Source organism: Schistocerca piceifrons, chromosome 9 (genome assembly GCF_021461385.2).
Source record: "Schistocerca piceifrons isolate TAMUIC-IGC-003096 chromosome 9, iqSchPice1.1, whole genome shotgun sequence".
NCBI lineage: Eukaryota > Metazoa > Arthropoda > Insecta > Orthoptera > Acrididae > Schistocerca > Schistocerca piceifrons.
In genome coordinates this window covers 190,009,202-190,022,685 of record NC_060146.1, presented here as the reverse complement: position 1 = coordinate 190,022,685, position 13,484 = coordinate 190,009,202, and the positions used below count along the sequence as shown (strand labels likewise).

The 13,484-nt window shown below is 40.2% G+C and overlaps 1 protein-coding gene across 1 annotated transcript in view; it reads left to right on the top strand.

Moving 5' to 3' along the window:
* The window catches only part of LOC124716890 (alpha-actinin, sarcomeric), a 498,216-nt gene extending 490,759 nt beyond the window's left edge, over positions 1 to 7,457 (top strand). Inside the window, exons 16-17 of the mRNA XM_047243442.1 lie at positions 3,035 to 3,193; positions 4,921 to 7,457. Of these exons, the coding sequence (XP_047099398.1) occupies positions 3,035 to 3,193; positions 4,921 to 5,079 (318 nt within the window). The 3' untranslated portion in view covers positions 5,080 to 7,457. The remainder of the gene's footprint in view (positions 1 to 3,034; positions 3,194 to 4,920) is intronic.
* The last annotated feature ends 6,027 nt before the right edge of the window (positions 7,458 to 13,484 follow it).

Genomic DNA, 13,484 nt, shown 5'->3' with positions numbered 1-13,484 from the left:
AACATGTCCCTGTTTATTGTATCGACATCTACAACAGTTTGATTTCTCAGATCTTGAAAAGTAGCTACCATAGGTGGGACAAAGGCTCTGTGCTTTATATACCCCCTCAGAAAAAAATTGTAAGTTGTGAGGTCTGGTGACCTGAGAGGCCAAAAGCAATGAACAAGATCTTGCTGTCCACTTCTTCCAAACCAACATTTCAGCTTTATCTTGACAGCACCATCTCACACTTTGGGGTGAAAGTGAGATGGAGTGCTGTCATGCATTAAAATGAAATCATGGAAATCTTCGTGAAATTGAGAAAACAACCACTTTTGCAGCGTGTCCAGTTTTGACATTATTGTCCCAGTTTCCTCCACAAAAAAGAAAGGTCCATAAACTGTGTGAATAGAAACGGTGCAAAAAACATTCAGTTTATGGTGAGTCTCTTCCATGTTCAATGGTGACACCAATATTTTGTGACCCTCAAATTTTTAAATTATGGTGGTTTACTTTACCAGAAAGATAGAACACTGATTTGTCTGAAAAGATGAGTTGTTTGGAAGAAGTGCTCTGTGCTATGTTCTGAAGAATGGAAATACAGAAGTCATACCTCCTCTTAAGGGTCACAGGGATGCATGTGCTGCAGTAACTGCAACTTGTAAGGGTTCTTATTCAGGTGTTGTTTCAAAACATGTCCTACCATTGTTTGAGGAATTTTAAGTTTGTGGTGTATCCATCTTGTGGACTTCTGAGGGCTCTGTGTGAATGCATCTCAGATATGCTCAACATTTTCATCAGACATGTGTGGATGACCAGTGCTCTTCCCTTGGCATATGCAACCAACTTCCAAGAATTTTGTGTGTCAATTGTAAATCTACTTGTTCAGAGACGGCTTCTTGCTGAATTGGTGGCAGAGGGCACATTGCACTCGACCCCTGTTCACTAGTCTGGGTATTCTGACATTGGCCTCTATAAATATTCTTTACTGTCATTTCTTGTTAACAATACCAATCTGAAGTAGCAAAGTGGTATGACAATAGTGAGCCGATTAGGCAGGTGTGGCCAAGTCTATTGTCTGATTGGTGGTTGGTATAGTACCTTTCCTGTAAATGGCTATCTGTTAATTACTTCATTATTCTTATCCAGGTATACTTAAGGGCTAGAAAGTGGTCTCTCTCTCTCTCTCTCTCTCTCTCTCTCTCTCTCTCTCTCTCTCTCTCTCTCTGTCTCTCTCTCTCTCTCTCTCTGTCTCTCTCTCATTTGCAATTCTTAAATGGGCTGTTGGAGAATTACTGGTCAACGTTAAACTTGGTGATGGTTTTGCTGATTTTTATTTTGAAAATCAGTGCCATAGGTTCATCATGCCAGAAATCTGGTTTAGCTTGTGTTTCCACTTCTCTCTCATTCTGTGACATTACGTCATAAGTAAAAATTAAGGCATTAGCTGTTATGATGTACAGGAGTGGTGATTGGGCACCATCTATGTTGAACTCCAGTTCTTATTTCAGTCTTATCTGCTGTTATGGACTGGTAACAATATTTGATCTCCTTATAATTATCATGTCACTGTAATGATTTTCTGATGCAGTTTCTTAAGACTATAACATTCTTGATGTGCAGGAGGACCTGAGAATTTAATTTTTTTCCCAGGACTTCTCATAAAGCGTTATTGTGACACGTTACTGTGACGTATTCTCTTTACATGATATTTCAACAACTTTCCTGATTGTCATCTCAGACAGCAAATGCAGGTATCTAATTGACAAGTAAGACTTTAGCCACATTCTTCTTCCTCTAGTGAAGGTTCAACAGCTTTTCTTATTCTGATTTCGAAGATTAGAAAATTGATGAATCAGACTGTGGAATCACTTATGCCTATGTACTTCACTTATTTCTTCGTATCGCCCTAAGTAGTTCAATGATGCCTCCTTGTTTCTCATTGCCAGATGTAAATTTTCTTTGTACACTCTGTCAAGTATAAACATTCTCTGCCATTACAAACAAGAGCTTTGGTTATGTTTACACTGAAGTCATCTTATCTGGGATCCAGTTGGTTTTTCAGTTTATATGTTGGTGTTCCCATTTCCTACAATGGCAGTCTATATCTGCAACACCAGAATTGTGTAGTCGACCCATCCAAAGAGTGTAATTCCCTTTACAGTTAAACAAAATATCAAAGTATCTTTGAAACTTCCATTCCAACTGGCTTGTTAAAGTTGTGGAAGATTGGCAGTGTCATGAAGTAAATCATGATGTGAAATGTGATGACAGACAGGGCTGTGATAGACATAGCTTGCCCAATGGCGATACAGTAACTGCTAAAATTTAGCACATTCTGAGGGAACAGCGGCAAATGAAAAAGTGTTGATCTAAATATCCTGATGAAATAGCAGCTACTACATGAACGTAAAACTACCATCATAGATTACTAATTTTGCTATGTAAATGAGACCGTAAGCAGGCTCTTTATATCCACATGTGAGAGGTAAAGAAGTGTAAATACACTGTCTGCAGTTAAGAGGAAACTGCAGAAAGTGAACTTAAGCCATTTTCCCTGGCAACTATGGATATAATGTATGCGATCACTCATTTCATTTTTTCTTTTCAACTCAGACATTGCATTTGTCATTTGGAGTATGATGTGAATACTTCTGTTTTTCGTTGTGCACCTCAGTAATAGAAACTAGAAGTTCTCCAACTTTGAGAGACAAACCAGAAATGTTTGCTGATACTGAAACTAACTTTATTTCGCTCTTGCCAGCAATAATTGAAATTTTTGGTTATTTTCACTTGAAGACCTCTTCTGTCGGAAGGGATAATATAGTTTTATTGTCTATATTTTCTTTTAATCTAAAGAAAACTTGTGCAGTTAAGTTACATACTTTGTTCGTAGGTTGCTATTAATAGGTGAAATGTGTACTTCCGTTTTTTCAGTATTGTTTTGTACGTTGATTGCATAAGACTAAGTAAAGTGGCTCAACCTTCTCTTTCTTCCTCTCTCCAGTTGTGTTGAATGTATATAACTATGTAAAAATGTGTTCTTGAATTCTAGGGTGACATAGACTTCCAGCGTATCCTGGCTGTGGTGGATCCAAACAACACTGGATACGTTCACTTTGATGCTTTCTTGGACTTCATGACACGCGAAACCACAGACACTGATACTGCAGAGCAGGTCATTGACTCATTCCGCATCCTTGCGGGTGACAAGGTCAGTTTCTCTCTTCCAGTTTCATATGCAATATTATTGTTATCATCAGAGGTGTAGTTCAGCAATTAAGTGCACGTTTCATTACATATTGTTTTGTGCAGAATAAGATACAAATATTTCTCAAAGAAAGAAGGTTACCAAAAAAATTGGCCACACTGTATGAGGAAACAGACTGTGATACACTGGCACTTCGCCAGAAGATGGAAATGAGTAGTCTTTCCTTAAAAAAACACACACACACACACACACACACACACACACACACACACACACACACACACTCTTTTCCTTATGTATAAACTTATTTTTTTGTTGCACAACCAAAGTGGGTTATTCAAGTGCTTCTTTGTATCCCAGTCAAGACAAATAAATTTATAATCAAATTTCACTAAATACATACAAAATATTAGCAGATTGGATTAAAGCAGTCCCACTTAATTGAAAATGATTAAATGAATGGTATTTTTCTCTAAATATCTCATTTTAAACAGTGGTGTGGAAATCCAGTTTCTTAACAAAGGTGCGTGTTTCATAACGCCACTTAGCTTTAAGTACATCAGTAATGTGCTAACGCTATTATATTATTATTACATTTCAGTTCCTTTCTCATCTATTTCCAGAAAATACATTAGTGAAACTGGCAGAAATTTCCTTTTCTTCAACAATATCAATTTGCCACATTGGCTGGTAATATTATGCTGAAACCATACTTTTATTTTATATTTTTCATTACTATGTAGTTTCGGCTGTGCAGCCATTCTCGGGTGTCTGCAGAACAGATATATTACACTGTAGGAATACTGCAGCCAGCTTTAAGTTTTCTTGAAATGATTTTATTATACCGTTACTAGTTTTTGGGCCTGAGCCCATAGTCAGATTGTAGCGTTGACTTCTTACAGCTGTTCAGATCATGGCCCAGCATGGATTGTAGAAGAAAATCAAACTTCTGTCTTATAATGTGTAAAGGAGAGCTTTTCAGGAAGACACAAATGTGAAACATGCAAAAAGTCAATGGACTCTCTTAAAATGGGCTCAGACCCAAAAATGGTAATGGTACAATAAAATCATTTCAACAAAACTGGTGGCTGGTTGCAGTATCTCCTTCAGTGTAATCTACTAAAACAGCAGCAGTGTTCTCCAACCAAAATTAATAAAATAATATGTATATATGATATATCATGTTAAAATACAAACATGAATCAACCACTGGTTGTTTAGTTGACTGAATAGATGGAGCTCTTACAGAGTATAAACCATTAAACACACGTACTCGGATTATTCTTTATCATACAACCACACACTTCGATTACAGTCAGCGATAAGTTTGTGTCACATATCTTTGAAACAGAGCATGGTTGACCAACCACAAGTAAACAAACATTGCTTGATTTATGCTTTGTATTTTAATTTTGTTATGTCTGATACATATTGCAGACAACTCAGAGTGGCTATAGAGCTGAAACTACATAATACTGAACAATATGAAGTGTGGTTTAATCCTGACATTAATACACAAACTGGCAAATTGATATCATTCCAGAATTTATCACGGTTGTGGACCTCATTGCAAATGAGATACTGAAATTTTCGTTAATGAAATATGTGATTTTACTGAACTGAATCTTAAAATTATACGGTGTTGAAATAATGAGTTTGATTGATGTTATATAGTTTTTTAATCAGTTAGAACATTGGAGAATGATTTTGACACGTCCGTCCCATTTCAGCCTTACATCCTGCCTGACGAGCTGCGGCGGGAGCTGCCCCCGGACCAGGCGGAGTACTGCATCCACCGCATGCCTCCCTACAAGGGCCCCAATGCCGTGCCCGGCGCACTCGACTACATGTCGTTTTCGACCGCACTGTACGGCGAGTCGGACCTCTAGGAGCCGTGCCCTCTCTACAGTTTCTCCCCACCCCTCGGATGTACGGGCCGACGAGGCCGAACCGGCTGACACCGACACCGACGAGCGGTCTTGTGGATGGACGCTGTCTCGCTGCTGCTTAGATTTTCTCGGGTGCTGTGTAGCCCTGTGCCTGCCGTGTGCCTGATGTTGGCACGTGCTGCGCTCTGGAGGGGAACGTCACTTTGCGTCCCGAGTTCCGTACTTGAAGTTACGCTCATTTCTCGCCCCCCCCCCCCCCCCCCCCCCCCCCCCCCCCCCCCCCCCCGCCCTCTTTGTGTACTACTACACACACAGGGTGGCAGAATTGCTTTCGGTGCTGATAAGTAAAAGGGTGCTATATGGGAGCTTCGCTAGTTTGCCGTTTGCAGTTGCTCTATGTGCCACTGCAAAATGTGATTTTTGGAGATTATTTTCTCCTCAGATAAGACGTGCAACAACAGATGGCTTGTAAAACTCGAAATTATGCACCTAAGAGTTGACACCTGCACATCCCATATTTCTGCTCTGTGCTGAGGGATATCTAGCCCTTGCAATTCTAGTGCAGGCACTGTTGTTTTTACATTTGATAAAATACCAACGTTTGTAAGATCTAGTTCTGCTCCTGTTCATTTGTAAATAGATGCTTTGCCCACAAAAAATGCACAATATTTGAAAGAATGAGTGACGTTCTGTGAAAGCGGAAAGGTGGTGCTTGGGGGGGCGCGGGGGGATTTTCCTTATGCCGCATTGTCGGAATTTCACCTGTTGATAGCACAGTGCTTAGAAATCCCCAACCTTGTGAACTGCTTTAGCTGACACCTGTGAAGACCTCAGCAGCAAACTGGGGCAGTGTGAGAGTGAAATTTCTACAGCGAACACTGGATGGCCCGTGCAGCCGATTTATAATTTTTTTTGTAATGTGTAATGCTAAAAGTAAATGAGCTCAGCTTTCAGAAGAGAAAGGGAAGAAGCGCATGTGGCCGCAGCACTAACAAAAAAAGACGACATGTTTCTATTTGGCTACATTTTTGTGAAATTTACTTTGTCTTCCCTCAGTGAGATGCAATCTTTTGTGAAATATCTATAATATATAGTTTCAAAGTAGAGCTTATTTTTGAAATTGTGTGGCAAAAGAAACAGATATATATATTTAGGTAACTTTATTGTGGTTGTACTATTCTGCAGTTTACAATAAGACTTTATTGTTTTTGAATTTCTTCTCTAGAATTGGCAGTGCAAGTGAACACACGAAATTACATTCTTGAGATTTGTGTAATAATACATCAATATGACAGATACTTTGTCTGTCCAGTTTGTATTTGGGCTGTAGCATACAGATGATTATTTTGGAGTTTGGGTTCTCCAGTTTTTTCTTTCAATAAGCACTATTTATTTGTTAATGTTTAATTTGTTATAAGTTCCTTCTTATAAAACTATCATTTTTTTCCTTGTTTTCACTGCTACTGAATGATGAAGCTCATTTGAATTCAGTACAGAAAATGTTCTGAGCAGTGCCCAGTCAGTGGGCAGAATGCCTCTGTGTGTATATAGTGTGTATTCCTAAAAATTTTATGCACAAAAATCTCTGAAATACTGTCTCCTATTAATAGAGTGGAGAATTTTAAACTATTTTAAGCCATGCAATTGTGAAGGGCGATTGCTGCCTTTTGTAAATAACGATATTTCAGAATCTGGTCACAAAAAGCGTCTCTTGTAATTGCTTCGATAATACCTATCTGTATTCACTGTTGTCGATTGAGGTGCATACTTTTTGTCATCCGAACAGTGACTGAAATCAAGTGTTGTACTATTGTGGTACTGCTCAGAGGTTTGTTAGTACAATGCAAGCCAGAGATTCTATTAAACATATCAGACTGATGTAATTCTGAAACTGGGACGGCCCTTCACACAATTAAGTTTTGTATTCATTTACTGTCAGGGCCCTTTTGACAAATATTCTGTGGCAAAGTTTATGTTAATGCCTCTAAACTAAGTGGAAAAGATCATTTTATTTATAAGATTGCTCTAAAAATATATGAAAGATTTATTTTATATTTATTTCTTCTTTCATTTGAACAGTAATATTTTTCAGAAGGGTCCGGGCTCAAACAAACTTTACCATCACCAAAACTGCGTGCTAAAACAGCCTTCCACGGCATGATATTTTATATATTTATATTTATTTATTTTTTTTTCCTTCCGTAAGGAACAACGAACGGCCATTGAGAGCAAGTTTGCGACTGCAATGGCAACGAATCGAAAGGATAACCATGGTTATTGTATAAATTTTGAACTCATTGACAACTGTCATATATGTACCTTTCACAACAAAAATATGTACATATACAAATGGAAATAAAGCAAGAAATGATTTTCAACAGTTAGCCTCATTAAGTTTACACACACCTGGTTGTTACTGTATGCTTGGAGTTTAAAGGACAGTTTAGTTTGGAGCTATGCTGTGTTCATAGCAGTACTTTGATTCTGTGAGGTAATGTGTACTGTTCCTTTCCCATCATTTTGATTATTATGACTGAACAGGGAACATGTGACAACTGTTGTATGCTTGGAGCTATAGAGGAAGTTTTCTAGTGTACTCTGTATCACCAGATGCCAAAGCTCCGCAACTAGTTAGGTCACCTTCATCTAATCATCAAGAGGACCAGTTATTTTTAATAAGTTTGCACTGCCATCATTGACATTTTCTTCACCACTGCCCCTAAAGTGTGTCGCACTACTTTGTAAAATGTGTCAACTCAGCTTCATCAGGTGTATGACATGAAAGGATACTTGATAAACTGTGCTTGGCTCCCACTCGTTCATTTTTAAATGAATTTCAAACTGTCCCTCTTCCTCCAACTCTGGTGTGATATACTAAAACTGCATACAGGAAGCAGCACCTGTACATTTACTGGCAATCATTCATGTGGATTGTTCATAAGAATACTGTTATGAAGATCTTCATTTAAAGTCAGTAAAGGGCTTGGGAGATATTCCCATTCTACATTTTTGTGGAAATGTGGTAAAAGCCTCTGAATAAATTTAAGTCCAGTGGTGGATAGGACACTGTAAAAGAACAGAGGAAACTTTGCTATTGAGGAAATAAGTGTCAGTGTATAGCACAAATACTGAAGACTTGACCACAAACTACACTGGGACTGCATCCGAGTGTGACACACAGAGGGGAGCAGCAGCATTGTGTGTAGTGACATTCTTCTTGGTGCTATAAAATTAGTCATGTTCAACTTAAAAACATTTAATTCGTACATCACTCATCTATGATTATTTTGTTTCTGTTACTATTTTATTCAGTGTGTGTGTCTAGTAACAGTAACTGCTGAACTACTTGTAAACAGATTATACTGTATTTATATGAAAGCTATATTTTAAAATAAAAGCTCTTTAAATTAACATGTATCTTACATTTCAGAAGCTGGAGACAGGACATTTTATGTTTTGGTTTGGCATTGTGTATACCAGTGTTTAAAAGTAAAGGATAAACACCAGTGAGAGCATAGGAGGGGGGACCCAAAAATAACCGGAATTTCTTTCTAGAAAGCATATACTTTATTGTTTTCAAATACAACCTTAATCCTCTTCGAAGTACTCTCCATTAGCATTAATACACTTGTCCAAACGTTCATTCCAGTGTTTGAAGCACCTTTTAAATTCGTCCTCTTTGATACCTGCTAGCACTTTCATGACATTGTGTTTTACGTCTTCCACATCCGTAAAATGCTTCCCTCTCAAGTCTCTTTTCATCCTCGGGAATAGGAAGAAGTCCGAGGATGCTAAATCCAGCGAATAGGGCGTGTGGGTCAAGGTAGTTGTCTTCGTTGAGGCCAAAAACTGGCACATTGAGAGCCGTGTGCGCGGGAGCGTTGTCGTGATGCAGGAACCACGTGCCAGAATCCCACAAAGCCGGACGTTTTCGCGACAAACTTCTGCGAAGCCATTTCGTAACCTCCAAATAGAATTGTTGGTTTACTGTCTGGTTTTCAGGGACAAATTCAGAGTGTACGATCCCTTTGATGTCAAAAAGCAGATCAACATCGTTTTCACATTGGATTTCACTTGTCGAGCTTTTTTTGGTCTAGGTGAACCAGGTGACTTCCATTGTGATGACTGTTGTTTACTTCTTGGCTCATACCCATAACACCATGACTCATCACCTGTACTGATTATGTTGAAAAAATGTGGATCACCTTTGAACACGTCCTTCATTTCGAGACAGGCTTGAATGCGACGATCCCTTTGATCTCCGGTAAGAAGCTTTGGCACAAATTTTGCTGCCATTCTTCGCATCCCCAAATCGATGGTCAAGATGCGCTGAATTGAGCTCCAGGACAACCTGGACAAGTTCTTGAGTCGGTCAGTTGTCCTGTGTCGATCTTCACTGATGAGATCACGGATTTTGCCTATGTTGTCTTTGCTTCGAGCAGTTGAAGGTCGACCGGAACGAGGCTGATCTTCAACCACCATTTCTCCCTTTTTAAACTAAGAAAACCATTCGTACACTTGGGTTTTACTAAGAGCATGGTCTTTGTAGGCTGTTTGAATCATTGCAACCATTTCTGCTGCGTTCTTGCCGAGCAAGAAACAAAACTTCACTGCCACACATTGTTAGTAAGAACTAGCCATTTCCTCGTGTCACGTCTGCACTGTACGCACACTCGAAGAACTGCCAGAGAAACCACACTTATCACTGTTGGGTGACACCGTGTGGTAAAATGACTCAGCAGAGCTCCTACTACAACCCTCTGGTGGTGCAACCTGCTACTACAAGTACACGATGTGCAGCATTAAGATTCCAGTTACTTTTGGGTCCCCCCTCGTATGTCCAGATGAAAGGGAGACAAAGACTAGAACAATGTGTTAACTTCTGTGTGCAGCTGTCGGCAGTCCTGACATTTCTTCTGAAGGTGTACACTAGGTACCTAAATGCACTGCCTGACAAAAAATGTGAAGACCCAAAAGGGGAGGGAGAAACAAAATCAGACTTAATGTGTTCAGAGGAAATGTGATGTTTCTTCAGTGATCACAATGTTGATTCATACTTACAGAGAACTTGACATTTTATCAGTATTATCTTGCCCTCACTCTGGCCTGGATTCATGCACTGATTTGGTTGGAATGGTATCATGAAGCCATGCATCCTTTCCAGAGGAATGTTGGCCCACAATTGTTGTAAATGGTCCCCAATATCCTCGGTACTGGCACTGGGGCAGAGTTGATGTTCATGGTGGTTCCACACGAATTCTGTGGGGAGTATGCCCGGGGTTCTTCTGGCTACTGATGTATCTCAACATCACAGCACTAGGACACTGTCTCACGAGGACGTTGGATGTCCGTCACATACTGTTGTGTATCAGAATTCACTCGTTTGCTACTAGCCGTTACCTGAAGTATACCCAATGTCTTCCCACACCGTGATTCCAGGAGTAACGTGTCATGGTGTTAATGGCACCCTGTGGATAGGACGATAATTTCCTATGCCGGCTGCTGCTAATCCCTGACAAACGGTGTGGAATGACAGAATGTGCTCGGAGTACATTACTTGTGCTTGGAATGCAGGCACAGGTGTAAAAGGTTTACACTGTGCTCAGTGTACAATATGGTGATCCTCCCTTGTGATGGTCTACTGGAACACTGATGACAAGTATACTTACCTTCACGCTCTCATCCAGTCAAACAGCAGGGCAGTGAAACATCCATATACCCTATAAATCATAGATAGTGCATGATTCGACCAAGTGGCCAAATGAAGGCCTACAGTGAGCCCCTTTCAACTCTGTAAGGTGGTGGTAATTGTGTCGCACAAGTACACAACATGTGTGTCCTTCAGTGATCATTGAAAATCTGACAATGTTCATGCCCCTTCTATACCCTACCAGACATGGTAAAATCTTTAATACTCTGGTGGCTGTTGTAGCGGTCATAGAGGATCGTTTACATACCTGTCGATAGTGTGTCTGTGTATGAAGTTACATTGACATCCGACCGTTTCTTCTGGGTGCTTCACTTTTTTTTTTTTGCCAGAAGTGCAATTAAAGCAATAGTTGGGTAACCAAGTTATTGAGAGCTAGCTTTTGGATGAATCCTTTTCAGAGCTGTAGAGCAAGTGTGCACCACCGCCCCCCCCCCCCACCCACCACACACACACACACACACACACACACACACACACACACACACACACACACCGGTGGGGCTACATTATTCTGGTTGACTACATTGGCAGCAGATGCACAGGATAGGGATGTGGCAGCAGGCAAGAGGAGCCGTGCCCCAGCACACTGTGACATGCAGAAATGATTTGGGAAGGGGACATCAGAAAAAGAGAAGGGGTGTGATGTGGGATAAGTGAAGTTAGGGTCACGGGAAGGGGTGGATATGGGTGTGGGGGCAGGTCTGTCAGAGAAAAAGGCCAGGAAGATCGTGGGATCAAAGGATCTAATACAAAGTTCCAATCTACATACTTCAGAGAACCTGGTTTTGGTGTAGAGAATCTGTGTGGCAAGGCTGGGAAAGCTGCCATTAAAATTGAGCACGTTGTGCTAAGCAGCGTGTTCTGCCACTGAGCGGTCACCCTTTGCTCTTGGCCATAGTTTGGCAGTGGCCTTTCATTCAGGTGGACAACTGGTTGGTGATGTGAATAAAGCAAGCCACGTTTCACACTCGTTGTTTCTCCTGAATCAATTTCAATTTGTTGAGGGAATGCTCTTTTCCTCTAGGAAGATCATAATGTTTGTGTGTAGAATATACTCTAGGAGCCGCCAATGGACATTTGTTTATTATTCTGTGACTCAAGTATTTTCCCTTTTTGTAAACAGGGCTGAATGTGCTGTTTTCTTGTCACTCGGGGCTATTGGCTGCAAAAGTAATTTTTAAAAAATACGAGCTAGGAAAGGGGCTAATTTTGCAGTGTATTCAATGTTAAATAATAATTCCGTCAGGACCTATTATTTGCTTTGAGTAGTCCTAACTGCGTCCCAGTTGTTTTCGGTTTAGTTTTCAGTAATATTGTAATATGCCTGTTCTTTCATGCCGAGTATTCTTTCTAAACAACGCCTCATTACCTATCCGCTTCCCTCTCTCCTACATAGCATTCATAGAAAACATACAGCACAGCAAACCATAGTCAGAAACCTCATCTTTAGTAGCAGATACGTAAGGGGGGGGGGGGACACAAACACACAACACACAAACAAAGGTATAGTTTAGGGAGGACAATGTAAATAAGCATTTGTAGCAGAGTATTTTGCTGTATTTTACATCAAGAAATATGTAGTGCTGCAAGCTAAAGTGAAATTACATAAAAAACAGTAGGACCAAATTTAAATTTAAGAGCACCTGGATAATATGCAAGCAGACAACAGTTCAAGATGTAAGCAGAAACCAAAAATGCTGTAAATAAAAATCGCTACTCAGTATCTTCAGAACAAATTGCTATGGGTCTAGAAGCAAACCAAATAGTAAATCTGTTTCCTTACAGACTATTGATGTTTTAAATGAATAAAACAGATTTTTAAAACAAACATGCATCTTTTAGTAGATGCTATGACAGACTTGAAACATCTTTAGTTATTGTGAAGTAACAATAGATACAACAGCCACAGAAATGAAGATTACCTTCCTTTTGTTTCCCACCCGGAAGGCGGCCCGTGAGTGCTCCTGTAAACTGAAGGGTAGGCCGAATGTAGGGAGTGAGGAAAAGGAGCAGGAAAAGGTGAAATGCTTCGGTACTGCATGTTAATTGAAAGCACCTTTACTATGGGAAGAATGTAAATATATAAATTGTAACGTAACTTTGGCTGAGATGAGCACATAGTGTGAAGCTGCACATCAATGAAATCTAACATCGGCTAGAAGTTACAAAGGCAAAATCTGTAGTGGCTCGCCCACTATAAAATAGAAACAATGTTGATTGGTCATCTGCTTGGAATCTGGAACGGCGCTCGTAGAGCTGCACAGTGCCAGCTAGAGGGCGCTGTCGTCAGTGTCGGTGTCGTAGTGCCAACCTAAGAACTTGTACCTACGCTGTGGCATCGTAGCTATCGATACCGCACTTCCCTCAAGACAGCATTTAATGACGTCTGTGAAATCTATAGCCATTGGGGTGTTTCCATATCTCATAGATTATGTATGGGGGTTGGCATCTTCACTTTACCCTTAAAGCCCAGTCCACACGCAACGATCTGTCTGCGCAGACATTGGCGCAGATGTCTGTACATGCAAAAGATCGCTGCAAATGTGGTGTGTTCACACGACACAAACCCCAATCTACTACTCGCCCGCCATCTGTCAGTGTAGAAAAGAAATATCAGTGGCAAGCGACTACGCTCCCCGTAAACGTCAAAAACTTAATTCAGTTATTTTGAAATATAGAAATGGAGGAAGTTCTG